The sequence below is a fragment of the Bos grunniens genome, chromosome 13 (genome assembly GCF_055505025.1).
Source record: "Bos grunniens cultivar Pamir isolate PY7600 chromosome 13, Bosgru_T2T1.0, whole genome shotgun sequence".
NCBI lineage: Eukaryota > Metazoa > Chordata > Mammalia > Artiodactyla > Bovidae > Bos > Bos grunniens.
This window is the reverse complement of record NC_141177.1, coordinates 10,121,160-10,147,882: the sequence shown is the minus strand read 5'-3', so window position 1 is coordinate 10,147,882 and position 26,723 is coordinate 10,121,160. Positions and strand designations below refer to the sequence as shown.

Sequence of the window (26,723 nt, the reverse complement as noted above, 5' to 3'; positions counted from 1 at the left end):
TAGCTGCATAGCCTTTGAGGCCAGAAAAGTATATCTGACAATGTGAAATAAAGCTTAGCTAGAGGGTCCTGAGCAGCAGCAGGTAAGGAAGTTGGAGGGGACGACAGGCCAGAGGTGTAGGGCCATTGTAGACCCTGGTGAAATTGTTGGATTTTTTTCCTAAGTGCAGTAGGCAACATAAGGGCAGCTCATTTCTGTATTTTTAATTGTTTGCGGCTAGGAGATGCTGGTGGCCTGAATTGAAGTGTTGAAGGCAGAGATGAAAAAAATGGTTGGCTTTGACTCGTACGAGTATTTCAGAGATCAAAGGACTGGGTGTGCAGACAGGTGGTGACAGAAAGGGGAGAATCGGGGATGATTTTGAGCATCTGGGAGGATGGGCACCATTCCTGAGACGGGGAAGACTGGGGAGGAAGGAGAAGAGGTTCGGAGATGAGGGAAGGGTGGGTCTCAAGACTTTTGGTCTGGATGTGTTGAGGGGCTGAGATAGCTGGCAGGATCTGATTGGGGTGTGTGAGTCGAGTTCAGAGAATTCTGATCTAAAGGTAGAATTGTGGAGGGCGCAGGGTAGAGAGGAGATGCTAAATGGTGACCCTCCCTTTGGCTAGTGAAAACCCCGTAAGCTGCCTGTGTGGTCAGTGTGAGCATTTACTCTCTCAGGATGCTGGCTGCCACAGAACTTTTACTGCAGGAAATCCGTTTGAAATTTATTTATGCCACCAAGGACCACGATGCTGAAATGCTATACTCGGAGCCATAAAGCCATTCTCTTGAGCTCATTTTCAGAAAAATCTGTATCTGGATGGTGTGACTGGCTGACTGTGTTCTAATAGGTCAGGTGTAACTTTAAGCTCCAAGGGCCTTAGAGCAATCTGAAGGTGGCTGAGATAAAGTCAGGGTGTTTCTTATTGCCCAAAGATTAGAATCAAGGGCAAAAAATCCCCAAAGACATTGGAAACCTAGAAGAAGCCTCGACCAGAGACACCCATCAATGACTCTGAGAATTTCACTGGCAGGAAAACAAGAAGGAAGATGTAGGATCGGGCTTATCCCACTTGAGGGATTATTAGAAACACTTGAAGAGCATCTTTAGCGTCTGAAGCCCTGCCCCTCCCCTCCCAGGGAGCCTGATGAAGTAGCTCTGACTGGGGATGCAGGAGTCTGTATTTTCAACAAGTGATTCTGATGCAGGTGACCCATGGGTTGTACTTTGAGAAACACTGAATTTCAAAAGACCTTTAAGATCATCTAGGCAGCCCTTTCTTACAAGTGGCGAAACTGAGGCCTAGAGGGAGGAGGGACGGCCTAAAGTGGCAGGACAAGCTGGCGAGCCAGTGCAGTTCCATCACTTTCTTTTTTTCTTTTCATTTCTTTTTAAAAGAATACTTGCTTGTTTTTATTTATTTATTTGGCTGCTCTGGGTCTTAGTTACCATATGAGAAATCTTCAGTCTTCGTTTCAGCCTGTGGGATCTAGTTCCCTGACCAGGGGTCGAATCCGGGCCTCCTGTGTTGGGAGCTCAGTCTTAGCCCTGGACCACCAGGGAAGTCCTGCCACTGAGTTTTTATCCGAATGGATGGACCAGAAGTGAGCCTCCCACCCCAGTTCCCAACTCCCCTTTCTTCACTCTATGTTTTTCTTTTCTTTCTTGTATTACCTTCTAATCTGAGTCATTTACTAGTTTACTGTGTTACTTGCCGTATGTCTGTCTCACTTCACTAAAATGTATGCTTCACAAGGGCAACGATTTGGGGAGTTTTTGTTTTTCTTTTCACTGAAGTATCCTCTGTGCCTTGGACAGTGCCTAGCCCATAGTAGGTATTCAGTGAATGTTTGATAAATGAATGGATGAAAACTATTTTGTTAAACTATAAAGACTTGTTTTAACAGGCATTGTGGGAAAGTCCCACCCCTTAGGCACTGTTAATGCAAAATAGAGTAATATAGTTTGATTTTCACTCGTTTGACTCTGGTTTGAGTCAGAGATTCTAGGAACAGCTTGTTGATAGGAGATTTGTTGTTTAGTCACCAAGTCGTGATGGGAGGTTAGAGACTTTCTAATAATATTGTTAATAATAATGATAATATTAACAGCAACAACGATCACAGTTATTAATAACATTGATAGCTACCATTTGTGAGTGCTAACTATCCACCAGATACATGCGACGATGCAGTCCTGCACTCTGGCGCCACACCTGTTATGAACTCATCTAATTCTCACTTCAGCCCAAGGGTGGAGGAACTGGTATTGTCTGTTTTCCAGAGGAGAAAAGTGAGGCTCAAAGAGGTCGAGTTATTTGTCCAAGGCGACACAGCCAGTGCAGTTAGGATCTGTCCTGAGCTATTAACAATATCCAGTTTTAGGTTTGAGGTGTTCTCTCTTTGGAGAAGGGCTCCAAAAAAAAGCTAAAGACTAGGCAAGCATCGCTTTCTGGGGTGTCCCTGGGCCAAGAATACCAACCTCCGAGATGGTATAAAGCCACACAGGCTGGAAGCAAGATGGAGTTTTTCAGCTCGACTTTCCAGCATTCCCCCACCCTCTCGAGTCTTTCCATTCTCATTTCACAAAGAACCTTTCATCTTGAACTATGAGGCTTTTCTCACGTCTCAGACCACCTCCCTGAAACGGGCCAAGGGACATTCCTGTGGTGACTGGTCATTAAGCCATTTCTGCCGAGCCCACTGGAGCACTTCCCACTCCACCCTCTAAAGGGAGAGGGGACAGAAAGAGGTTCCTTCACCCACCTTTCGACCCCCCTCCGCTGCTGAGGCCTCAGGAAGGGGCCGGGGCAGCCAATGAGTCTATAAATCTCCTGTGATGCTTGAGTGAACCTTTTGAGTTCCTGAAACACGGTGCCTGTCAACCGGCCGTGAGCTCAGAATTTCTCACCACCTGCTGTGGAGAATGTTGGCACTCATTCCCACCCCTGCGCGCCTGGCCTGGCCTCGCTCGGATGCAGGGAACACTCCACACAGACGGCCATGGCCACGAGGGCACATGCCCAGCAGCTGCAGACACAGGTGGGAGATGGTGCCCCCCGCCGCCCGGCCGTGGCCAAGAGCGTGTGTTGTCACACACACTGCCATCTTGAAGCACACAGGGCTCTGGGCGCTGTGCCAGCAGCCCAGCAACCCCGGTCTCATTTAATTCTTACAGTAAACATGGTACGGCCCTGTGGTCCCACTTCCATAGCCCCAGAGGGCCTGGTCACTGGCCGCAGTCCTGCAGCATCTGCACAAGGCAGAACCGTGTTTCCGACACAGGTTGAGCGGGTTCTCAAGCCCGTGCTCTGCAAATCTGCCTTCTTCCAGTGCTGGTTAAGAGTAGGGACTCTGGGTTTGAATCTTGACTCTGCCACTTCTTTTCTTTTTTTTCCAAAGATTTTTTTTGATGTGGAACATTTTTTTTTCAAGCCTTCATTGAGGTTGTTATAATACTGCTTCCATTTTTATGTTTTGGTTTTTTAGTTGAGAAACATGTGGGATTCTAGCTCCCCCAACCAGGGATCGAACCCGCACCCTACTACCTTGGAAGGCAAAGTCCCAACCCCTGGACGACCAGGAAAGCCCCTTGACTTTGCCACTTCTTGCCCACGAGACATCGGGCAGGTCATCAAGCCACCCTCTTCCTTGGCTTGTTCATCTGTAATGTAGGGATAATAATACACTGAAATCACAGACTTCTCATGAGGATTGAATTAATGGATGTATAATATTAATATACATCAAGCACTCAGTGTCTGGTGCGTGGAGAACACTGGGGAAACGTTCGCCATTGTTATTAATGTAGATATTAGGTCCTCTTTCTTTTTTCTCTCTGCCTGATGGAAACTTCATCTTAGAAGTTTCAGGGCTTCTCCAACTATCCCCCATCCCCCACCCACACTCAGGGTTTGTGTCTGTATGCCTGAGACACTTAAGTAGATGATCCCTATAAAGTACTTACTAGAGTGGTGCCCCCAGTAAACGCCAGCGATGACCAGTGTGCCATTGCCAAGACAGTGTGTGGAGGCGGGACGGTAGGGAGAGCAGCTGTCCTCCTGGTGTAGCGTCCAGGAGACATGGCCACCGTGCACACACCCATCTTATGGGTAGGATGAGAGGAGGGAGCCATTCTGCTAATTATATATATACCAAGTTACTGTTGTATTAGTGCCCTAACCAGGAATCCAGTGTAATTAACTTACAAGAGAGGGGAGGTGAAAGTCTTACTCATTAGGTTCCTGGTCAAGGAACAGTAAATCAAAGAGATTAGCACTTAGAACCCTTTCCTGGGGGGCTTTCCCTGGTGTTCCAGTGTTCAAAGCCAAGGGTGCTGGTCAGTCCCTGGTCAGGGAACTAAGATTCCACAAGCCAAGTGTTGCGCCCCCCCCCCCGCCCCCGCCCAAAAAAAGAAGACCTCTTCCTAGGATAGGTTGTCTCCAGAAGCCACTGACCTGGGCCTTGTTGTGACTGCTGTCTGCCTCTCTCATAGCTGAAGAGTTGGACGGTGGAAGACCTTCAGAAGAGGCTCCTGGCCCTGGACCCCATGATGGAGCAGGAGATTGAGGAGATCCGGCAGAAGTACCAGTCGAAGCGGCAGCCCATCCTGGATGCCATTGAGGCCAAGAAGCGGCGGCAGCAGAACTTCTGAGGGCAGCCTGGCCCTAGGCCGCCAGTGAACTCTGGCTCACTCGCCCCTCCAGCTCGCCTCCCTCCTTTCTCCAGAGCCCCCTCTGTGAACTCAGGAACCAAGAAAGTGCGCCACTGGCCAGGGCTGCGGAGCCAGTCAGCACGCTGCCCCGCTGTGTGTATTTGAAGTTGGACAGGTATATATGTATCATTTCCCAGGACTCATGTGGGCGCTTTGAACCTCAGACTTTCCCACCCCAGAACCAGAGACTCCTCGTCGAGTGAGAGCTGGGAAAGTGTCACGTGGTCTCTTTGTTTTTCTTCTCCCAGTAGCTTTCAGTGGTTCTTTCTGGAAGACTTTTTTAAAAAAAATATATAAATATGCACATATATATATAAATTATAACTAGATTCCCCACGTGGTGTGGTGGCATCTCTGTACAGGTACAGTTTTAAAACAGTTGCCTCTTTTCTGTAAGATAACGGTACTGTGGAACACGAGGGAGGAGGACACCAGGAGGCTGCGGGGGCCCTCCAGCCCCTGGAGCCGGCCTCACCCTCCGGCTGGGCTGTGCTGAACAGATGAGGTCGGGGTCAGCTCCTTCGCCATGCTTTCAGCCTTACGCGGGCCACCCCTGGCTTCCAGAGCTATTAGTGATGTCCTGGGAAAGACAATTTGCATTGGCTTTCAGAGTCTCAGGGGAAGCCTGGCGCCCTCCTTGCGAGCTTGGCCTTTGCAGTTTCAACACCCTTCATCCACCTCCACTCTCCCAACTGCCTAGAGTCACAGCACAGACACTGCCCAGTGCCTTAAGAGGAGACGTGATCAAGCGAGGGCACAGGCCTACCCGGAACTCCCAGCAAAGTGGGGCTGCATTCAGTCCGCAAAAGGGGAAAAGGCTTTCCAAGTTCTCGTCATTCACGTGAAGAGGACACCCGTGGCATTTTGCTCCATGTTCCTTACAGACAGGGGTAGGGGGCGTTGCTTTTGTGACCCACATTCAAATATGTGACTGTTTTCTTTTCTCATTTTACTGCTTGGGGTCTGGAAAGGGTAAATGAATATCAGACTAAGATTTGTCCTCCAGGAGACTCAACCCAGATGTGTAGGATGCCAAAACTGGAAGGGACCATATAGATATCACCTGGCCTGATGGCGGCCCAGAGCAGGGAAGTGACATGGCCCAAATCACGAAGCAAATGAAAGGAAGCGCTGGGACTGGATGGTGGGGCCCCTCACTCCTGCTTCACTGGGCTAAGCAGCCCCTTCTCTGAAGGAAGACGCTCATGTCCATTTTGGTAAAGTTCCAAGGAACCCTGCTAATGGGAACTTGCCTGGCTTTGTCTCTTCAGTAGGCGACTGGCTGTGAAGAGATTCCCACGGGGAGCCAAGATCATTCTGTTTCAGCCATCCCACAAGCTCTACTGCATCTGCCGGGTAGCACATGAGCATCACACAGGTAGACGCAGAGCCTAAAGCAGGTCAGAGGGTTTTGCAACAGACAGCGCTGAGCCATCCCTCTGCAGCTTTGGCTCTAGGCCACGTGTCACTTAGTCACATGGCCGAGAGCAGACAGTTGCGAAAGGCAACTGCCTTTTTATTTTTTAGAACCTCTTCCCCTCAGATAGGGGAGCCATGACTGGGTTGCACCTAAGGATACTGTAATTTGACTCCATAGTTGCTCTTGCTGCCCAAAGCTGGGAATCAGTGGAGAGCCAGGGATGTTCCTCTTTTGTGGCCAGATTCTGTTCTTTGCAATGACAGCAAGTTATTGAAAAGGCAAGAGGCCATTGCTGGTCTGCAGGGCTTGGCCAGTTATGCAGCTACTTGGCAGATACAGAGAACAGAAGACAATTTGAGGATCCTGCTATAATAATAAAGGGCAGCTAGCAATCATGACCACTTACTATATGCCAGGCACTGAGCTAGGTAGGTAGGCTCTTTATGTCAGCTCCAACCTCCCCCATAACTCTGTGAATTAAGTATTTTATCTCCATTTCATAGAGGATGAAGCAAGTTCAGAGAGAAAAAAAGTTCTTTCCATAGGTGGTACAGCTAGTAAGTGATAGAATCAGGATTCATAGCATCACCATGTAGGACCAGTATTTACAAGGAAGAGGAAAACCACAAGTCTTTTTAAAAATTTTATTTTATTCACATATAGTTGATTTACAGTGTTTTGTTAGTTCTGCTGTATAGTAAAGTGACTCAGTTATACATCCTTTTTCATACTCTTTCCCACTGTATTTTATTGCAGGATATTGAATATAGTTCCCTGTGCTGTACAGTGAGACCTTGTTGTTTATCCAACAAGCCTTCTTAAAAAGGAAGTGACCACTTTTCTTGCACAGACTAAAAAACCCAGGCTGGCATTTTTAGGTTGGGAAACCACTGACTCGGTCAAGTCTGACAGTCAAGTGAGTTAAAAAACAAAGTATGGAGCATGAATTTCCCTATACCATCTGCTGTGCTAATTAACAGTCCTGCCTCAGTTTCCCTCTCTCCCTCCCTCCCTCTCTCTGTTTTTTAAAGGATTTTGCACTTGGCCAGACAGGAGAGGAATGCCCATTTTCTCCCTTCCTAAGCTAGATCCAAGTAAAAGAAGGTTCAGTTTTTCCCCATAAATATTCTTGGGTGATGAGTCTTGATCTGAAGTTTATTTTGTTTCAGCTTGTGTGCATCCACCATGCTGGTCCAAAAAGTGCATTGCTCTCCAGTTGAGCTAGACGGAGCCCTTTGGCCAGAAGTCAATGTATTTTGGATGAGATAGATTTTCTGACAAGGTGTGTTTGTTTTCTTATGCCAGAAGGCAGAGAAGTCAATCCTAGTCATTTTTCTCCTTGGATACTAAATTCACATAGGTCAGCTGGCTTCCTGTAGAGCCCTGAGCTTCATCATTTGTGACTCCAGCTTCCACGGGACTCTGAGCCTCTCACTTGTTCTCCCCTCATAAACAATGACCCAGACCTAACTGTGTCTTTTAAAAATCTCAGATCCTCCAGGAATATCTTTATTGCTTCCTCATCAGTAATTTTGCAGCAAATTTCTATTTTTGTTTTTCCTTGTCTGTTCTCCCAGCCACCAGTTGATAGACAGATGAACTGGTGGATAAATGTTTGGTGTGATGGATAGATAGATACAGACGACAGACAGAACCAGTACTCTGAAGCAACTTAAGAACTATGGCCTTGATTTCTTGAAGCTGTAGGTTCTGATCCAGGAAACATTTATTTAGCACCTGCTGCCAGAAATTTATTATACCATTTCAAACTCAATAGCACTTACTGGTATCAGGAATGAGAGAGGTGACACCAGTATAGACCCTACAGATATTAAAAGGCTAATAACAATTTTATGAACAACTTAAATAAAACAGACAAATTCCTTGAAAGATACAAAGTACCAAATCTCACTCAAGGAGAAGGAGATAATCTGAACAGCCCAACATCTACTAAAACTTAATATCTCTGAGAGATACAGGTATCTTTGTCCTCATTTTACAGAAAAGGAAACCAAGGCTCCAAGAGGCAAAGTCTGTTGCTCAAGGTCAGGTAACTAGCATACAGCAGAGCCAGAGTTCATATCCAGGTCTTTTCTTCCAGTGCCCTTTCTAGCATACCATGTTGCCTCTAAAGACTGCAGCTCCTTTTTTTTACCTGAAAATTGTTCCTGCCCAGTGCACATCCTATCTGCCATCTTTCTTAAGCACTGTGTCTGTGTTTTCATCAGGATTATAGTCATTGTATTTGGAATTGATGTACTTTTTTGTGTTTGGGGTGGGGGGGGGGCGGGAAGAAAATCTCTTCCACCAGCTTGCACTCGGACCAACTTGGAAAAAAAAAAAGCTTAAATGCTGTTGCAAACGTACAACTTAAAAATGTGAAGTTTGTAGCTTTAACTTTTTGTAACAAAAACTAATAACACTGGCTTAAGTGCTGACTTGAAATGCTATTTTATAAAGTTTGGATGTAAATAATCAATTGAGGTCAGCAGTTTGTATATGTATGAGACATAGCTTCCTCCATTGCCCTTTTTTTTTTTTAAATTGAGATGCTTCCTATGTGCTTTTATGTTAGAATTGTTCTCCCTCCTTCCTCCTTCCTCCACTTTGTCACCTTTGTTTTAAATAAACTGTCCTTTGGATCAGAGACTGTTCTCTTTTTAAAAACAACATCCTCCATCTATAACCTGGATGATGGTATTGTGAACCATTGACTCTGTGCTGTGTTTATTCCAGAATCCAAAGCCAGGGGAGAGGCAGGTGGCGTAGAGAGTAAATTTTTGTTGGACACCTGCTACGTGCCAGGTACTGAGCTAATTGTCAGGGGTTTAAAGATGGAACCAGACACAGCTCTGGCAGGCCACTCGGAGTCAGTCCAGCCCACAAGCACACAACATTGAAAATATTATGGCAGAAGGAAGTACACAGCCTGTGGACACAGGAGGAAGGAGCAACAATCAGTTCTTCTGGGATGTCCAAGGAAACTTTTCTGGAGGAGGTAATAGCATCCTGAACTTACAAAATGAAAAAGAGAGGATTTCCTGGGTGATCCAGAGGTTAAGACACCATGTTTCCACTGCAGGGGGCATGAGTTTGATTCCTAGTCAGGGAACTAAGATCCTACATGCCTCAGAGCAGCTAAGCAACTTCTCTGTTAGAAAAGCCTGTGCACCTCAACTAAGAGCCCACATGCTGCAACTCAGACTTGATGCAGCCAAAAAAAAAAAAAAAAACATTTAAGAAAAAGAAGATAAAGCAGAGTAATGAGGTTGAGAGCAGTGTGTGTGTGGCAGCGGGGGAAATACAGCTCCACACAGAGTGATCTATGCCTGCCCCGGAAAAGATGACTTTTGAAATGAATGATAAGAAGCCAGCCAGGTGGAAGGCATGGACAATACCCATTCCAAGCTGAAGGAACAACAAGAACTAAGGCCCTGAGGCAAGAACAAAAGCTTGACTTGCTAGAAGGACAGTCACTGTTCCTGGAACAGAGTGTTCGAAGGACAGAGTAGGTGGCAGTGAGGTCCGAGGGGTGAGACAAGGGCATGCAGGGCCATGTGGTCTATGGGGTGGGGTTTGGGTGTTTATTCCTGATAAGACAGAGGCCGTCAGAGGGTCACCACCCAGCCCCGTGCACGTGTACGGGGTAGCTACTCTTTATCCCTCAGCATATGTCTCAGCCAGCATCCTGCTTTGATGAATGATGTAACCGAGGCCCCAGATTCGGCCACATTGAGTCTGAACTCAAATTCAGGTTTCTTGATCCCAGCTGGGGCCTCAAGTAGAAAGATGAGCCTGATTTGTGATCTGTGGACATGCAACTACTTCCTTTCCTAGTGCCCTCTGTGCAGAGTTGCTTTACTAAGGAGAACACGAGCTCTGAAGGGGATTGCTGAGCTCTCTTTCCTAAGTATATTTTGAGGGTTAATATGTTACAGTACCAGGCATTTTCCATGTATTATCTCACTTGAACTTGATATTAATACTCTGACTTGTAGGAGTTTATTAGATCAAGACAAGTGAAGAACAGGCTCAGAGAGGCAAAAAAATCCAACTAAGACCACACAGCTCCTAGTAGAAGAGATTCAAGCCCAAGGCTCTCTGGCCTCAGAGCCCATATTCTTTCCTCTGAACCACATGGTAATGCTCATAGTCTCCCATCACATATAAATAATTTTCATACCTTCCCACCTGAGAACAAGCCAACATAGGAAAGCAGAACAGGGAGAGAGGAGCTGGTGACCTCAGTTGAACCTCTGGAACCCCTGTACTTAGGACACCTTGTTGGGTTTCTGTCACTCATAACTGAAAGAGCTTTACCAATCCGAGAAGGGAGGAAGAACTGGGCTTTGGCTACCAACCCAGTTGGAGGCTGACCCTGAGATGGGCTTCTTGGAGACAAGTCCCATCCAAGCTCATGCAACTGCTAAGTGGCAGGGCCAATATCTGAACCAGATCTGACTCCAAGAGCAAGCTGTGCCCAGTCCCTCCTCAATGCATGGATTTCCTGAAGGTTCTGAACCTACTCCTTTGGAACAAGAGCACCAGTCAACACCTGTCTTTGTCCTACTCCTCGTTTCTAGCAGTCATGATTCTGAAAGACACCGTCCCTTTCATCTCAAAGGCTACTGTCGTATGAGGTTAGCTTCTCAGCTTATTAAAACTTTCTGGAGAATTCTTTCTACACTCAGGCACAGGACTTGGTTGACCCGAAATAAGAGGGCTGTTAGTCATCAAGGACCATCCCAGCCAGCACCTAAGCGCAGCATCCAGAATCCGGAGGAAAGAAGAAATTCATAACAGGACCCACATTTCAAAGCCACTTCCTTCAGTGATCCTGGGGAGTTAAGTTTGGCAGAGAAAGTGATGACTGGAGTGTGATGCCAGGTGAGAACACTACAGTATTAGGAAGCCCGCGTCTGAATCCCTGATTCACTGCTCTTTTTTATTCACTACCTTTTGACTATGACTAGTTTCCTGAATCTGCCCAATAATGATTACACTATTTTATTACTGTTGCTGCTTTCCTGCAGGGTTATTGTAAGAAGTATATGAGATAAAGGATGTGAAATCACTTTAACTGTATTGTGCCAGACACACGAAGGGTGGTTATTAGTAGTCAATAAGTGAAGTGAAGTCGCTCAGTTGTGACCGACTCTGTGACCCCATCGACTGTAGCCTACCAGGCTCCTCTGTCCATGGGATTTTCCAGGCAAGAGTACTGGAATGGGTGGCCATTTCCTTCTCCAGGGGATCTTCTCAACCCAGGGATCGAACCAGGTCTCCTGCATTGTAGACAGACGCTTTACCGTCTGAGCCACCAGGGATGATCTTTACTCTTGAGAGCCTCAAAAAGTACCTTATGAGTCAACCAGCTTCCCTTCCACCTCCACTTTCCAGTATGAACACAGTGTGTGTGTGTGTGTGTGTGTGTGTGTGTGTGTGTGTGTGTTAGTCACTCAGTCGTGTCCAACTCTTTACGACCCCATGGACTGTAGCCCAACAGGCTCTTCTGTCCATGAGATTCTCCAGGCAAGAATAATGGAGTGGGTAGCCATTTCTCTTCTCCAGTGGATCTTCCCAACCCAGGGATTGAACCTGGATCTGCTGCATTGCAGGCAGATTCTTTACCATCTGAGCCACCAGGAGAGCCCATGGACAACCTGCTTGGTCCTTATTTGAGCTAAAAAGCTCATCTCCACACAAACAAAGTCAAGTATGACTGTGAACCTCCCTGGGTCTTTGTTTTCTGATCTGTAATAAGAGATTAAGGATGCGGCCCTGACTTAAGCCACTGTGATAGTTACAGATCGTCACCCAACACCCAGGCTTGAGTTCTTTTATTGATAGAATGAAGCATACACAACTAACCTGGAGGAAGGACTCTGGCATGAGTGGAATGTGAACCTTTCTCTTGCAGAAAGACTTATGGCCATTTTCCAGGGTAACTGGGTGTGGAAGAAAGGGAAAGACCCAAATCTTTTAGGGAACTTTGGATGAAGACTTCGAGCTATTACCAATTTTGGGGGACCCAGAGGACCACTGTAGGTCTACCAATCATGTGAAAAACCATGTTTTGACCTGGGTCCCTGTCACTGGAGGTCTAGTGGAATCCCAAAGCTATCCTGTATCTTCAGTTTTGGAGTGATAGCTGGAAAAGATCCCTACATTGGCTCCCAGACCCATGGAGGCCATTATAATACAAAAGGCCAATAGAATTCAAATAACGGTTTCAAAATAGAGAACTCAACAGAGATCCCACATCTTTAGGGAGGCTGAAAGATGAGTGCTTCTACCAAAACTCCTGCAGGGTGATGACTCCTATCAAAACACCATTAGGGGACTTCCCTGGTGGTCCAATGTTTAAGATTCCTTGCTCCCAATGCAGGGGGCCTGGGTTTGATCCTTGGTCAAAGAACTAGATCCTACATTCTGCAACTAAGACCCGGCATAGCCACATACAATTTTTAAAGGATAAGATAAGAAAATTAAATAGAATTTTAAAACAAAACAAACAACAAAACCATTATTTTCCCCTTTTTGGTGCAAAATTAGAAGAGTCTTAGAAAATGACATTAATCAAGAGGCAATTCCCATCTTAGCTTCTGTGTTAGAAACATGCTCCTAATTATAGTCCCTGGAGCTAATATACATCTAAGGGTTTCACTATTTGAAGAAAGAGAAACCACAGGAAGCACTTTGCTGGAAAGGATAACAGTTTTCCAACTCACAGGGACACCTTAATTCTCCAGCTCTGTAGCAGGAAGACTTTGATTCCCTGATCATCCTTGTTCCACACATCAAACGGATCCACTGCATTGACTAAGTCACATTAATAGTCAAATTAATATATTAAATATAATTTAACTATATACAAGATGGTTTCCTCATGTTAGAAACATTTATAAAATTGTGTGAATTGGGAAGAAGCTGTGAGCCTATGATGTGGTGGGGAGCCAGGGGTTGGAATGTAATTACACCTGCAATTGTCACCTATTAACATTCCTCCCCTTTATTTTGCTGACATCATGTGGATTTTCCTTGGGTAACTACCCTTCTTCCACCCCAAGTGATCTGTTGTAGCTGTTTATCCAGGTACCCTGCCCTCCATTCCCATCAAGGGAGAGGCATATGACTCAAGCTAAGCAAATCCACCTCTCTCCTGGGGTTGGGACTGTGAGGAGAAGAATACAGGGAAAGAAGGAGATTGGACATGGATCATTTGAATGGCAGTGTCCTCAGCAGAAGGTTCATGGGTCTTGCCACTGAGGTCCCTAGAGCTCCCCTCATTCCTATATTTCCTGAGGCCTGGCCAGCTTTTCCTTTGATTGGGTGAACTTCACCCTTTTTTAAAATTTTTATTTGATTTTGGCTGTGTGAGTCTTCATCAAGGTACACTGCTTCTTTCAGAGCAGTAAGAGTGCATGGGCTCAGTAATTGTGGCAAGAGGGCTTAGTCGCCCCGAAGTATGTGGGAATCTTAGTTCAACTAGGGATCAAACCTGCATCCCCTGCATTGAAAGGCAGATTCTTAACCCCTGGGCCACCACAGACATCCACTATGAACTTGACCAATACCTTCCTGTTGTGGGCTGAATGGTAGTCCCAGAGATATGCTCACATCCTAATCTCTGGAACCTGAAAATGTTACCTCATTTGGACAAAGGGTCTTTTTCCAGATGTGATGAAGTTAATGATCTTGAGATGAGATTATCTTGGATTATCCTAGTGGGCCCTAAATGCCGTCATAAGTCTCCTTATGAGCAAGAGTTTTGGGGAGGTCTGACACATAGAGGAGAAGGCAGTGTGATGAAAGAGGCAGAAACTGGAGTGATGTAGCCACAAGCCAAGGGGTGCTGGCAGCCCCCACAAGCTAGAAGAGGCCAGGAGAGGGGTTCACCCTCGAGCATCTGGAGGGAATATGACCCTGCTCATACCCTGATTCTGGATTTCTGGCTCCCAGAACTGTAAGAGAATAAATTTCTGTTGTTTCAAGTTTGTAGAAATTTGAAGCCACCAGAAACTAATACACCTTCCAATAGATTAAGTGTCATTTTAAGGAAGTCAGTTTCTCTTGCTTGCAAACAAAGAACTCTAATTGTAACTGTTGTTCATCATTTCAAATATTTACTCTAATGAATTACGCTTTTTGGCCAATAATCAGCTGGATTCTTGTTCCTATCACTTACGTGCTAAGTCAATTCAGTCCTGACTGTTTGCAATCCTATGGACTGTGACCTGCCAGGCTCCTCTGTGCATGGGGATTCTCCAGGCAAGAATACTGGAGTGGGTTTCCATGCTCTTCTCTGGGGGATCTTCCCGACCCAGGGATTGAACCCGCATCTCTTATGTCTCCTGCACTGGCAGGCAGGTTATTTACCACTAGCACCACCATCGCTTATAATCTGTGCCTCATTGAAGACTAGAACCAGAGATTGCAGATTCTGAGTCACTCCATGTGTCACCCTCCATCCCCAGTCATCCAGAAAGCACATCAGGCAACCAGCTTCACACAGGCAGACACAGGTCCCTGGACCCAGACTCTTTATTTGCATCATGGTTTTCACTGATACACTGATCCCCTGTGTGGGACCCAAGGCCTTCGCACATGCTGTTCCCTCTGCTTGAAACACGCTTCCAGGTACCCTCATTGCCTGATTTGGTATTTATCCTTATGATGGGGTGACCACTTGCTTAGAAAAGTCTCCTCTGACCTTTTTGATTAATGGTCCCTGCTCCCTTACAGGCCTACAGTTCCCTTTACTTCATAAAATGATTACATATTTATGTGATTATTGGATTAAAATCCACTTCATCCAGTAGTCTATAAGCTTCATGAGGGTTAGGATACATATTTTGCTCCCCATTGTATCTCTGGAACCTAGTAAGCAGTTAATATAATTCAAAAGCCAGGTGGGTGATGTAGATCTGAAAAGTGATGGGGCTGATACAGTGGCGCCTGTGTGTATGAGGAGGTGCATGGGAAGCAGAACTGGAGAGCACGTGCCTGCCCCAACGATGTCTGAATTTAAAAATACACTAAAAATACTGTTCGGCCAAACGAAACACATCTGCAGGCCACATGTGTAGTCCCAGCTTATGCCCCTTCCAAAAGGTATTGGTTCAATAAGTGAGGAAAGAATCTATAAGGAAATCATTTTTAAATCCTTAAAAAGCAAGGAGGGAGGCAGAACCTCCTTTTCGATCTCAATTTCACCCTCTTTCTTGAGGACAAGGTCTCTCTCTATTTCTCTTTCTCCTCAGTGCCCGGCACCCAGTGGACTGTACAACTCAGTCAATCCATTCAACGTGGACAAAACACCTGCTCCAAACCAAGCTGGGTTCAATCAGACAGCGTCTTCCATCTTGGAGCTCAGTGTGGGGGAAAGAGCCATCGTCCAGCCATGATGGTCCTGTGATGGCCCTCCTAGCCACGGTATGTGGAAAGGGCTGTGGGAACCCTTCCCTCCCAACTTTCTCAGCAAGTAGAGAGAGGATTCAGCAGGTGAATATAAGAGATATGGCCCCAGAAAAGATGAGAGAACTGGACCTGGCCAAAAGGGACAGGAGGCTCAAGCATTGCCTGGCTGGTGACCCAAGGCAGGGCTGGCGGTCTGTATCTCGGGAAGAAGGGAACTGCCAAGGTCAGTCTAGGGGGATCTGGGAAGAGGAGACAGATGTGCAGGCACAGCAGCTCCTTGCCATCAACACTTCAGAGCTGAGCTGGCTCTAAATAAATGACACCCCTGCTCCATTTGGCTTTCATCTCCCTCTGGGGCACAGACTGTGACCATCTGATAAATGGGCTGTGATGTGGAGATGGAGCAGCCTTAGCACAGCTGGATCTAGACTTCAGGCCTCAGGCCAGGGCCCCTTCAGATTTTCTGTATTTTAAGCCAGGGAGGAGTCCTGGGAGGAAGCCTCAGGACTATTGCTTAGCAAGTCTTACCCATCCACTGAGGAGGCAGCCTCCTAGTCCTTCCTCCCAGACCTAATTTTTGAGAGCTAACTCTTGTTGGAAGGTTCTGGAAAAGAACCACAGATGAGGTCCAGGGATTCTACATCTGAATCCCCTGTCTGGTCCTTTTCCTAGCTCTAACAGAAGTGTCTAACCCTATGAACCAACTCTAGGGGCCTATGAACCACATAAAACCACCTACAAACTTTGTGAGGGTAGAAGAAAGACCAGAGCAAGAAATATTGGCCTTGGCAGATCAACAAGCTGGGATTCCAAACTTGGCTCCACTACTTCTAGCCATGTGATATTTAGGCAAGTCATTGTGCCTCTCTGAGCCTCAGTTTCCTCATCTGTGAAATGGGGATAATTCTCATCTTCTAAAATAGGGTCAATAGGACATGGCTAACAGATAGGAAGTGCTCAAGAATTGTTAGCATCCTTTTGACTTTCCTCTTTGGCTCATGCCTGTACTGTGGGTGGCTTGCAGGTTTATTTATAAAGGTCTTTGGGTTGCTCCGCAGGCTCATAGAGCCTAGGATAACACTATGCCTCCCTGTGTCTTTGGAGGAAAGGACCCAGCCTCCAGGTGTCATTTCTGAGGCCAGCGTGAGTGATCCTGAGAGGTCATGCCACGAAGAAGAAGTTAAGCAGGGGAGGAATCTCTGCTCCGTTTCAGCTGACTGCAGGGGTGTGGGAAGGGGGTGCCTGGAGCCCTGGTTTAATAAACCTGAGAGTTTGGAGGCCCACTGGAGGCCTGGGCCTCTAGGTCTTCAGACCTGCCCTCCTGGGAGGTCTCGCGAGAGGTCTCTAGAGATGCCTCTGACACCCCATCGATGCTGCTCAGCAAGTCCTCAAACTCCCGGTGGTCGCTGTTGCGCACGGCGGCTTCCAGAGCCTTCTGGCGCCGGTAGAAGTGGGAGAATTTGTTGAAGATGATGGTGATGGGGAGCGCCACCACTAGGATGCCCCCCAGGATGCAGCCCGAGGCCGCCAGCTTGCCAGCCACCGTCACCGGCACCACATCTCCATAGCCCACGGTGGTCATGCTCACCGTGCCCCACCACCAGCAGGCCGGGATGGTGTCAAAGCCCACGTCCTCCTCCTTCTCAGCTGTGTAGGCCACGCCAGAGAACACGGATACCCCCACAGCCAGATACAACAGCAAGATGCCCACCTCACGGTAGCTGTGCTGGAAGAGAATACAGGAATCCAGGTGAGAGATGGCTTGGCTTACAGACCTTGTGTTGGGCAGGTGTGGAAACTGAGGCTCAGAGAGTCCTAGGGGCAGGTCTGAAGTCACCCAGCAAAGCAGAACTGATGCCAATACCGAGGGTTCCCTGCTGCACACTAATATCTTTCAACTACAATAGCCAGCAGATCACCCTGGGATTGAACACAGGCCTGATTTCTGTTGTCCAGTGAGTGCCAGCTAAGCCATGGCTATTTCTTCTAGTTCAGGGGCCACTGGTGACACCAGCCAGTTAGGGAAAGCTCGTAATTTTTTCTACTGTTGCAGAACCAAGAGAACCACAGTTTATATTCCACAATGCAAAGAGGTGGGCTCATGTCCTTTGGTCTATCCTATTTCTGATAAAGACAAAAATATTTTCTGCCACTCAAGGAAGCTGAGAGGATACATAGGTTCCCTGGACCACCTATTGAATGCACTTGCCTGTGGGTATGTGTATTTGTTCTGCCCCTGAGGCCAAGCCCTATGGCATGGATTCTCTAGGGCGACTGTGCCCCCACAGGACATGCAGCAATGTCTGGAGTCATTTTGGGGGCAGGTGTGCTACTGGCATCTAGGTAGAAGCATCTAGTACTGGCATCAGTGGTAGAGGCCAGGGATGCTGCTAAACACCCTACAATGCACAGGACAGCCCCACCAACAAGGAATTATCTGGCCCTAAATGTCCACAGTGCCAGGGCTGAGAACCCCTAGTCTGGAACTGCTGCTACTGCTGCTAAGTCGCTTCAGTCGTGTCTGACTCTGTGCGACCCCATAGATGGCAGTACACCAGGCTCCCCTGTCCCTGGGACTCTCCAGATAAGAACACTGGAGTGGGTTGCCATTTCCGTCTCCAATGCATGAAGGTGAAAAGTGAAAGTGAAGTCGCTCAGTCCTGTCCGACTCTGAGTGACCCCATGGACTGCAGCCTACTGGGCCCCTCCATCCATGGGATTTTTCAGGCAAGAGTACTGGAGTGGGGTGCCATCGCCTTCTCCAGGCCTCCCAACTATAAGGTGGAGAGAAATCATGTCCAGTGCTGTGCTTAGTTGCTCAGATGTGTCTGACTCTAGCCCGCCAGGCTCCTCTGTCCATGGGGATTCTCTTGGCAAAAATACTGGAGTGGGTTGCCATGCCCTTCTCCAGGGGATCTTCCCAACCCAGGGATCAAACCCAGGTCTCCAGAATTGCAGGCGGATTCTTTACCATCTGAGCCACCACAGAAGCCCGTAAGGTGGAGAGAAATCAGGTGGGGGGGGGACCAATTCAGTATTTCTGGGGTTATTGCTTAGTTGCCAAGTTGTGTCTGACTCTTTTGCAACCCTGTGGACTGTAGCCTGCCAGGCTCCTCTGTCCATGGAATTTCCCAGGCAAGAATACTCAAGTGGGTTGTCATTTCCTTCTTCAGGAGATCTTCCCAACCCAGGGATCAAACCCAAATCTCCTGCATTGGCAGGCAGATTCTTTATTGCTGAGCCATAACTCCAGGTCTGTGGCAGGGCCAGAGATTTTGCAAACTCCCTGGTAATAAGAAAGCAGCTGCTGGCCAGGGGCCTCATCAGGAGTCTTTCACCCGTGTCTTAGACTCTGCAGCTTTGGTCAATACTCTTCTCCTTCCTTGTAGAAAACATCAGCAGCATCAGGCCCTGGCTCCCTGCAGGGTGGAGGCAGGTTCTGGGGCGCTCAAGAGATGCCGAGTTCAGGACGTCTGGCAAATGAATTCCCTCTACCTGCCTCAGAATTCTGCCCAGCTGCCCTGCTTGCTTTTAGCATCCTAGCTGCCCTTCCATAAAAGCATGCAAAAGGTTTTCCTAAGCTATGCGTGGAAGGGACCTTTTAGCACCTTTTAGGGATTCTTAACAGGGTTGCATGGACCTTCAGGAGAAAGAGCCGAGGTGCTAGAGTCAGGACCAGCTGGATTCCTCTCTGGGCTGTCCCACTTACTCCCTGAGGAACTTCTGACAAGTCCTGCCACCTCTTGGAGCCTCAGTTTCCACATCTGCGAAGTAGTCACAGAAATAGCTGTCCTGTTTAAAACTCTCACAGGGTCCCCTATTCCTATGGGATAAAATCCAAAGTTATGGGCCAGGGACTTCCCAGGTGGTCCAGTGGCTTAGACTCCATGCTCCCAGTGCAGCGGGCCTGGGTTCAATCCCTGGTCAGAGAACTAGATCCCACATGGCCCAACTGAGAGTTCTGGTGTGCCACAACTAAGACCTGGCACAGCCAAATTAATTAAAATAAAATATTTTAAAAAAATTGAAGGCCCTTCAGTACCCTGCTCCACTTACCTCTCCAACCTGCTCAGTGGGCATGTTCTTCCCTCCAGGTCCCCCTCCCAGCATCACCCTTATTCCCCTCCAGACCTTCATCCAAGCTGTTCACATTTCCTCCCTCCTCCAAACAGGTCAATTTCACCCCCTTGAGGGTAAGCTTGCCAGGGCAGCGATTCACCCCCAGCCCAGGGCCTGACACAGGGCGGCTGCTCAATAAGTTGCAACCAGGCTTTAAAAAGCCAACCCTCAGACCTCAACTTCTTCATCTACTGGAAGGGAATAAATAATATCACCTTCCTGAGGATAAAATCGAGAATGGATATGAAACTGGCACAGAGGCAGCATTCAGTTAAGTGTTAGCTCTGGACCCATTGCTAGACTTAGCCTAGGTAGGGTGACCTATGATACCCGTGTTCTCTGATAACGCCAGCACAAAGGCTCATCTGGAGATGCTAGCCAGCACCCTGCTTTGAGTATTTTTATGATGGTTGACTTGCAAAGAGTCGGACACGACTTAAGAGACTGGAAAACAACAACAATAATGTTTTAACAGATAGCTCCAAAGTAATCTCTGTCTTGTTTTTTTGTATGTTTTTGGTTTGGTTTGGTTAAGCTCTGCCTCGGTTTTCCCCTTCTCCCCTGGGAAATAGATACCAGAAAGACCTCCTGTTGAAATGCACACCTGGTATCCTGAGCCTGGACACTGCAGACCTGGAAGGGCCCCTGCTCACCCGCCGCGCGGTTACACCCACCTCCCCGAAACCCCCACCCCCTACCTTGAGCGTTGCGCCCAGCGAGCGCAGGCCGGTGGAGTGGCGTGCCAACTTGAGCACGCGGAAGATGCGCATGAGACGGAACACCTGCACCACCTTGCCCAGATCGCCCAGCTCCTCACCACCCGCTCCGCCCCGGTCTCGGAGCGCCACGCCAGCCAGCAGCGTGAGGTAAAAGGGCAGCACGGACACGATGTCGATGAGGTTGAGCGGGTGGCAGAAGAAGTTGCGCGTGCTGGGCGCTAGCAGCAGGCGCGACGACACCTCGAAGCTGAACCAGGCGATGCAGAAGTACTCGAGGCGCCGCAGCACCGGATCGTCCCGCACGCCCTCCGGGCTGCGGCCCGCGGCCACCGCTGCCACCGCGGCCGCCGCCTCGCGGGCCTGGTACTCGGGCAGGCTGTGGATGCACATGGCGGCGATGGAGGCGAGCACCACGCCGATGGAGACGCAGCTGAAGAGCTTGCTGGGCAGCGAGTAGCCCGGGTTCTCCATGGTGAGCCAGAGGCGGCGGCGAAGCCGACCGCAGCGTGCTGCCCCGTAGCGCGCCAGCTCGCGCTGCACGTCGGAGATCTCGTCGGGGCACGGGTCCACGCTGCTCGGCGTGTCGCTGTCCTCGTCCCAGGCTCGCGGCCGCGTCACCCGCCGCTCCAGGTAGCGCGCGCGGCAGCACGTGGCCAGCGCACTCTCGCCCAGGCCCCAGTAGTCGGCTTCCTGGCCGAAGGCGAAGACGCACAGCTCATCGAGCACATGCAGGTGGCCAGTGCGGTAGAAGTGCAGCAGGCCCAGGAAGAAGCCCGGGTGCCGATCGAAATAGAACTCGCGCGCCGCCGCATCGTAGTCGTCGCACAGGCGCCGCGCCTGCTCCTCTGACGCTGCGGCCTGCAGGCGGCCCAGCCGCGTGCCTGGGAAGCGTGCCAGGGCGCGCGCGCTCAGCCGCCGCCGCACGCCACCCACGTTCACGCGCAGCGCCTCGTCGCTTCGCCTCCACGGGACCCTGGCGCTGGGCCCCGGGGACTCGCTCACCATGGCTGCGGCGCCCTGGCCTGTGGACAGAGAGGGTCACTCTGAAGGGGGCGTCCATGGACTTTCCTTCCCCAAAGTGAGGTCGCTCATTCATGTCTGACTCTTTGCGACCCCATGTACTGTAGCCCGCCAGGCTCCTCTATCCATGGGATTTTCCAGGCAAGGGTACTGGAGTGGGTTGCCATTTCCTTATCCAGGGGATCTTCCCGACCCAGGGATCGAACTCAGGTCTCCCGCATTGCAGGCAGACGCTTTACCATCTGAGCCATCTGGGAAGCCCTAATGCCTAGCCCTAGTGCCTAGCCCCTTCCCCAAAGAACAGGTCTAAATTCCCTCCCTGCGCCATGCACCAGCCAAGCGTGTTGGAAGTTCCATGTGAAGCATCTGGTATGCCATAGGCGCACAGTGAGTGTCAAGCACTCTCTGGACTCAAGCGTCAGGCTTGGGTTTGAATCTCTCTCACTCCCCGACTGGGGGGGTTTTGGCCAAATCACCGAGTCCGCCTCCTTCATTTACATAAAGGAAACGCTGAACTGTACCTTTGATGATGAGAACTATTGGGCAGGATGTCCTGGCACCTGGTGGCTGCCCATACAGTATGTCTCCTTGCCCAAACTTGGATTTTCACATACCAGAGGTTTCCTACGGGATCTTGGACAAGCCGGTACTTTGAACCTCAGTTTCCTCTTTTACACAGTGGGATAGTTAATGCTTACTATCTAGGGTTATTGGGAGAGCCAGTTTAGACCAGAAGTTCTTAAGGTGCGTTCCCTGAACTAGCAGCATCACCATCACCTGGGGATTTGTCAAAGATGCAGCATATTCTTAGTCTGCTGGGGACTTGCTGAATCACAGACTCAGGGGAGGGGATTCAGCAGTGTGTGTTTCAACAAGTTTGGAGGGTGATTCTGATGCACGGTCAGAATTGTGAGTCATTGGCTTAGACTTTTTAAAACATCTGTAGAGTCTGTCAGAGGGCTTCCGTGGTGGCTCAGCAGTAAAGAATCCACCTGCTAATGCAGGAGACATGGGTTTGATTCCTGGGTCAGGAAGATGCCCTGGAGGAGGGCATGGCAACCCACTCCAGTATATTGCCTGGAAAATCCCATGGACAGGGGAGCCTGGCAGGCTATAGTCGATAGGGTTGCAAAGTGTCAGATAGGACTTAGTGACTAAACAACAACCGTAAGAGTCAGTCAAACAGAATTTTGGCACTTTTGTGTGACCATAAACAAGTCATGTCACCTTTCAGAGCTGCTGTCAACCATCGCCAAGGGTGGTTAAAAATAGTAAATGACCTAATGTCTTTAGCAGGCCTGGCTCCAGAAGGGGTGTAGTAAGTCATTCACCTGTTTTACTGTCTCCCAGAGTTAGGCAAACCTGGGCTTATCAGCCCCCAATGCAGCTGGAGCCTTGAAGAAGATGCTTTTCTCCAGATTTCTATTTCTGGCACGATGCACAATTCACAATGCAGACAATAGCCCCTGCTCCCGAAGGCTGGAGGATTAAGGTGGGTTATGGACACTCAGGAAATGTTAGATGCTTCCACTGCTCACTGTCTCCGAGCTCTGCTGGATTCAAGGGCTAGTGACTCACCTCCTGACCCTCAGTAATCTCATCTGGGCTGTGGGTTCAGTAATGCCTGCTTCTCAGGGTGGACCGGGGACTGAGTGTGTATCCAGCCGCTGGCCCAGTGCCTGACAGGAAGCACGCAGGGTACCTTTCACTCACTCTGAGCCTAGTGTTGAGGTAAGTGGGGATTTCGTCCTTACCTCTGTCACTTGTGTGACCTCTGGCCAGTCTCCTCCAGCTCTGGGTTTTAGCTCCCTTATCTACAGAATGGAGATAATACATTCCGGTGAAGAGTTATTGTGAGTATGTGTGCAGAGGCCCCTGGAACACAATAGATGCTCAATAAATGTCAATTCATCGCACTTCCTTCATTAGACTTGGGTTCAAATTCTGCATCTGCCATTTACTAACTGTTGACCTTGAGCAGAATCATGCCCCTCTCTGAGCTTTGGTTTCCTCATCTGTAAACTGGGGGACATCCTACTTTTCATGAGAAGTTTTGAGGATTAAATGAGGCAAATTGTTTATGGGCAGCACCATTCCTGGCACATAATACATGCACAATGAATACACATGTGATGCAGCTCCTATGCCTCCACTGGACTTGGAGTCAAAATATGGGGTTTCTAATCCAGTTCCATCACGCATTAGGCACATGACTGTGGGCAAATCCTTTTCCATTTTTTCTAGAACTCACCTTCCTGCTCTATGAAACAGGATGAATAATTTAACAAACCTTCTCTGACAAGAATCTGAATATCAGTAAGAAAGATTAATGATTTGCTCAAAATCATTTGCTCAAAATTATTATCCAGCTAGCCCATGGCACAGTTGAGGCTGGAGACTAGGCTTTTTGATTCAAGACTCTCCATACATTAATTTTGAGCACCTACTATGTGCTGGTCACTTCTCTGGGCTCTAGATACTCTTGACTGAGTTTAATCCCTCCACCAACCCTGACTGGGAGGTTTTCGACTCTTGCTGTACAGATGAGCCGATGGGACAGCCCCAAAGCTCAGCCAGTCCCACGCTGCTCACTCCTTGAGGGGGTTCTCATAGTGGGGCCCTGGGCACTGGGAACCCCGGGGCAGCCTGGCTTCCTATTCTTGCAGCCCACGCCCCTTCCTTGTCGCTTCCCACACCCCAAGGGAGGTCCCTTACCTGTAGGGGCTCCTCCAGGGTGCCTGCTGGCTGTGTGGTTCCCGAAGGCGCAGAGGCTGGAGAGCCGCTATCTGGCCGGGATCTCTCTGCTCCACGGCCCCTCTGTGCCTCTGCAGCCTGCAGCCAGAGGCCCCGCTGCCGCCTCTGCCCAACCTTCCTCCGTCCCCGGTGGCTGAGGTCTATTGATCGCTGCCGCTGCCCGGGGAGGGAGCCCGGAAGTGGTGGTTTCTATTCCTGACTCTGTTGAGAGAAGAAGGGGGGTGTATGGAGACTGGGCCCCCACAGCATCCTCACCAAGTCAGGGGCTGGGGGATGAGGGGTAATTTCGTGGGGCGGGGGGGGTCCCTGCAGAGAAGGACAACAGTAATAATAGCTTCCTTAGTTGAGTCCTTAATATGGGCCAGGGTCTGGGCTTCAGGTGAGTTATCTAAGTTCTTGCCGACAGGGTCTTCTGTTCCCTGTTTCACAAGTGTCACTTGCTCAGGGCACTTAGCTAGACCTTGTGGACCTGGGATTGGAACTCACATATTCCAATATTTCAGCAGGGACATCTTGAAACAGGAAAGCCTGAACAAATCATTTTGCCCCCGAAATTCAGTGTCCTTACCTGCCCACAGAATTCCTGATTCACAGTGGCAAGGGTAAGACAGAACCCTGCCAAAGAGCTTTGTCAAAGTGTGTGACCCACAAGCTTTTATTAAACAGCTACTGTGTGCCTGGTCAAGATTAGGACCTGGTTACAAGAAAGGATTCCTATTTTACAGATATTGTTATTAATAATGATGGTTTATTTATTGAGCACTTACCTTGGTTCCAATATTCTATAGACCTCATCTTTTAAACTGCACAGTGTTTGTGGCATAGGCACCATTATTATTATTCCAATCTTGCAGATAAGAAATGTAAGGCTTTGAGAGGTGAGGTGACTTGCTCAAGGTCATATGGTCAGTCGACTTCTGAGTCCTCTAGGCCATCAGTGTCTGATAGATGTAATGTGAGCCACATATAGGCTTTAAATTTTTCTTAAGGCAACTTTTAAAAACAGTAAAAAGAAATGAGTAACATTAGTCTTACTACTATATTTTATTTAACCCCAATATTATTAATGTAATTTCAACATGGAATCAATAAAGAAAGTATGAATGAGATATTTTACATTTTCACTTTTGTGCTGTCTTCAAAATCCAGGTATTACTTTGGGAGAGGTTGTTTGTTTTTAGTATTTATTTATTTGGCTGTACAACTGTGGAAAATTCTGAAAGAGATGGGAATACCAGACCACCTGATCTGCCTCTTGAGAAGTTTGTATGCAGGTCAGGAAGCAACAGTTAGAACTGGACATGGAACAACAGACTGGTCCCAAATAGGAAAAGGAGTATGTCAAGGCTGTATATTGTCACCCTGTTTATTTAACTTATATGCAGAGTACATCATGAGAAACACTGGACTGGAAGAAACACAAGCTGGAATCAAGATTGCTGGGAGAAATATCAATCACCTCAGATATGCAGATGACACCAGCCTTATGGCAGAAAGTGAAGAGAAACTAAAAAGCCTCTTGATGAAAGTGAAAGAGGAGAGTGAAAAAGTTGGCTTAAAGCTCAACATTCAGAAAACGAAGATCATGGCATCCGGTCCCATCACTTCATGGGAAATAGATTGGGAAACAGTGGAAACAGTGTCAGACTTTATTTTTCTGGGCTCCAAAATCACTACAGATGGTAACTTCAGCCATGAAATTAAAAGACACTTACTCCTTGGAAGGAAAGTTATGACCAACCTAGATAGCATATTCAAAAGCAGAGACATTACTTTGCCAACAAAGGTTCATCTAGTCAAGGCTATGGTTTTTCCAGTGGTCATGTATGGATGTGAGAGTTGGACTGTGAAGAAGGCTGAGCGCTGAAGAATTGATGCTTTTGAACTGTGGTGTTGGAGAAGACTCTTGAGAGTCCCTTGGACTGCAAGGAGATCCAACCAGTCCATTCTGAAGGAGATCAGCCCTGGGATTTCTTTGGAAGGAACAATGCTGAAGCTGAAACTCCAGTACTTTGGCTACCTCATGCAAAGAGTTGACTCATTGGAAAAGACTCTGATGTTGGGAGGGATTGGGGGCAAGAGGAGAAGGGGACGACAGAGGATGAGATGGCTGGATGGCATCACTGACTCGATGGATGTGAGTCTGAGTGAACTCCAGGAGTTGGTGATTGACAGGGAGGCCTGGCGTGCTGCGATTCATGGGGTTGCAAAGAGTCGGACATGACTGAGCAACTGATCTGATCTGATCTGATCTGACCAGGTCTTAGCTGTGGCATGTGGAATCTTTACCATCTGAGCCACCAGGGATGCCCCACATGTGGGCTCTTTTACTTGCAACATGTGGGGTCTTTTTTTCTATTTTTTAGTTGCAGCATGTAAACACCAGGGCTTCCCTGGTGGCTCAGACAGTAAAGCATCTGCCTGCAATGCAGGAGACCTAGATTCGATCCCTGGGTTGAGAAAATCCCCTGGAGAAGGAAATAGCAACCCACTCCAGTACTTTTGCCTGGAAAATCCCAAGGACAGAGGGGCCTGGTAGGCTACAGTCCACGGGGTCGCAAAAAGTCGGACACAA

The 26,723-nt window shown here is 48.4% G+C and overlaps 2 protein-coding genes across 6 annotated transcripts in view; one reads left to right on the top strand and one right to left on the bottom strand.

Annotated features, from left to right (window-relative positions):
- STK4 (serine/threonine kinase 4) overlaps positions 1-8,763 on the top strand; it is a 92,415-nt gene extending 83,652 nt beyond the window's left edge. For all 5 annotated transcript variants that reach the window (XM_086331654.1, XM_086331655.1, XM_086331653.1 and 2 more), the window contains one exon: positions 4,478-8,763. In XM_086331654.1, coding sequence (XP_086187780.1) covers positions 4,478-4,636 — 159 coding nt within the window. In that variant the 3' untranslated portion in view covers positions 4,637-8,763. The remainder of the gene's footprint in view (positions 1-4,477) is intronic.
- Positions 8,764-14,642: 5,879 nt separating this feature from the next.
- KCNS1 (potassium voltage-gated channel modifier subfamily S member 1) lies at positions 14,643-22,168 on the bottom strand. Its single transcript, XM_086331647.1, has 3 exons — positions 22,093-22,168; positions 20,354-21,396; positions 14,643-17,262 (listed from the first exon to the last, which is right to left on the bottom strand). The coding sequence occupies exons 1-3, from the start codon at positions 22,166-22,168 to the stop codon at positions 16,792-16,794; spliced, it is 1,590 nt and encodes a 529-aa protein (XP_086187773.1). The 3' UTR covers positions 14,643-16,791.
- Between the last annotated feature and the right edge of the window lie 4,555 nt (positions 22,169-26,723).

Bases quoted from the DNA above. Each gene is read 5' to 3' on its own strand.
- KCNS1 (XM_086331647.1), bottom strand. From the start codon at position 22,168: ATGGTGATGCTGCTAGTTCAGGGAACGCACCTTAAGAACTTCTGGTCT. The intron at 21,397-22,092 runs GTAAGCATTAAC...CTCTGTCCACAG, and splicing joins TCTCCCAATAACCCTAGATA to GCCAGGGCGCCGCAGCCATG. The intron at 17,263-20,353 runs GTAGGGGGTGGG...ATTCTCTTCCAG, and splicing joins CGCTGGGCGCAACGCTCAAG to CACAGCTACCGTGAGGTGGG.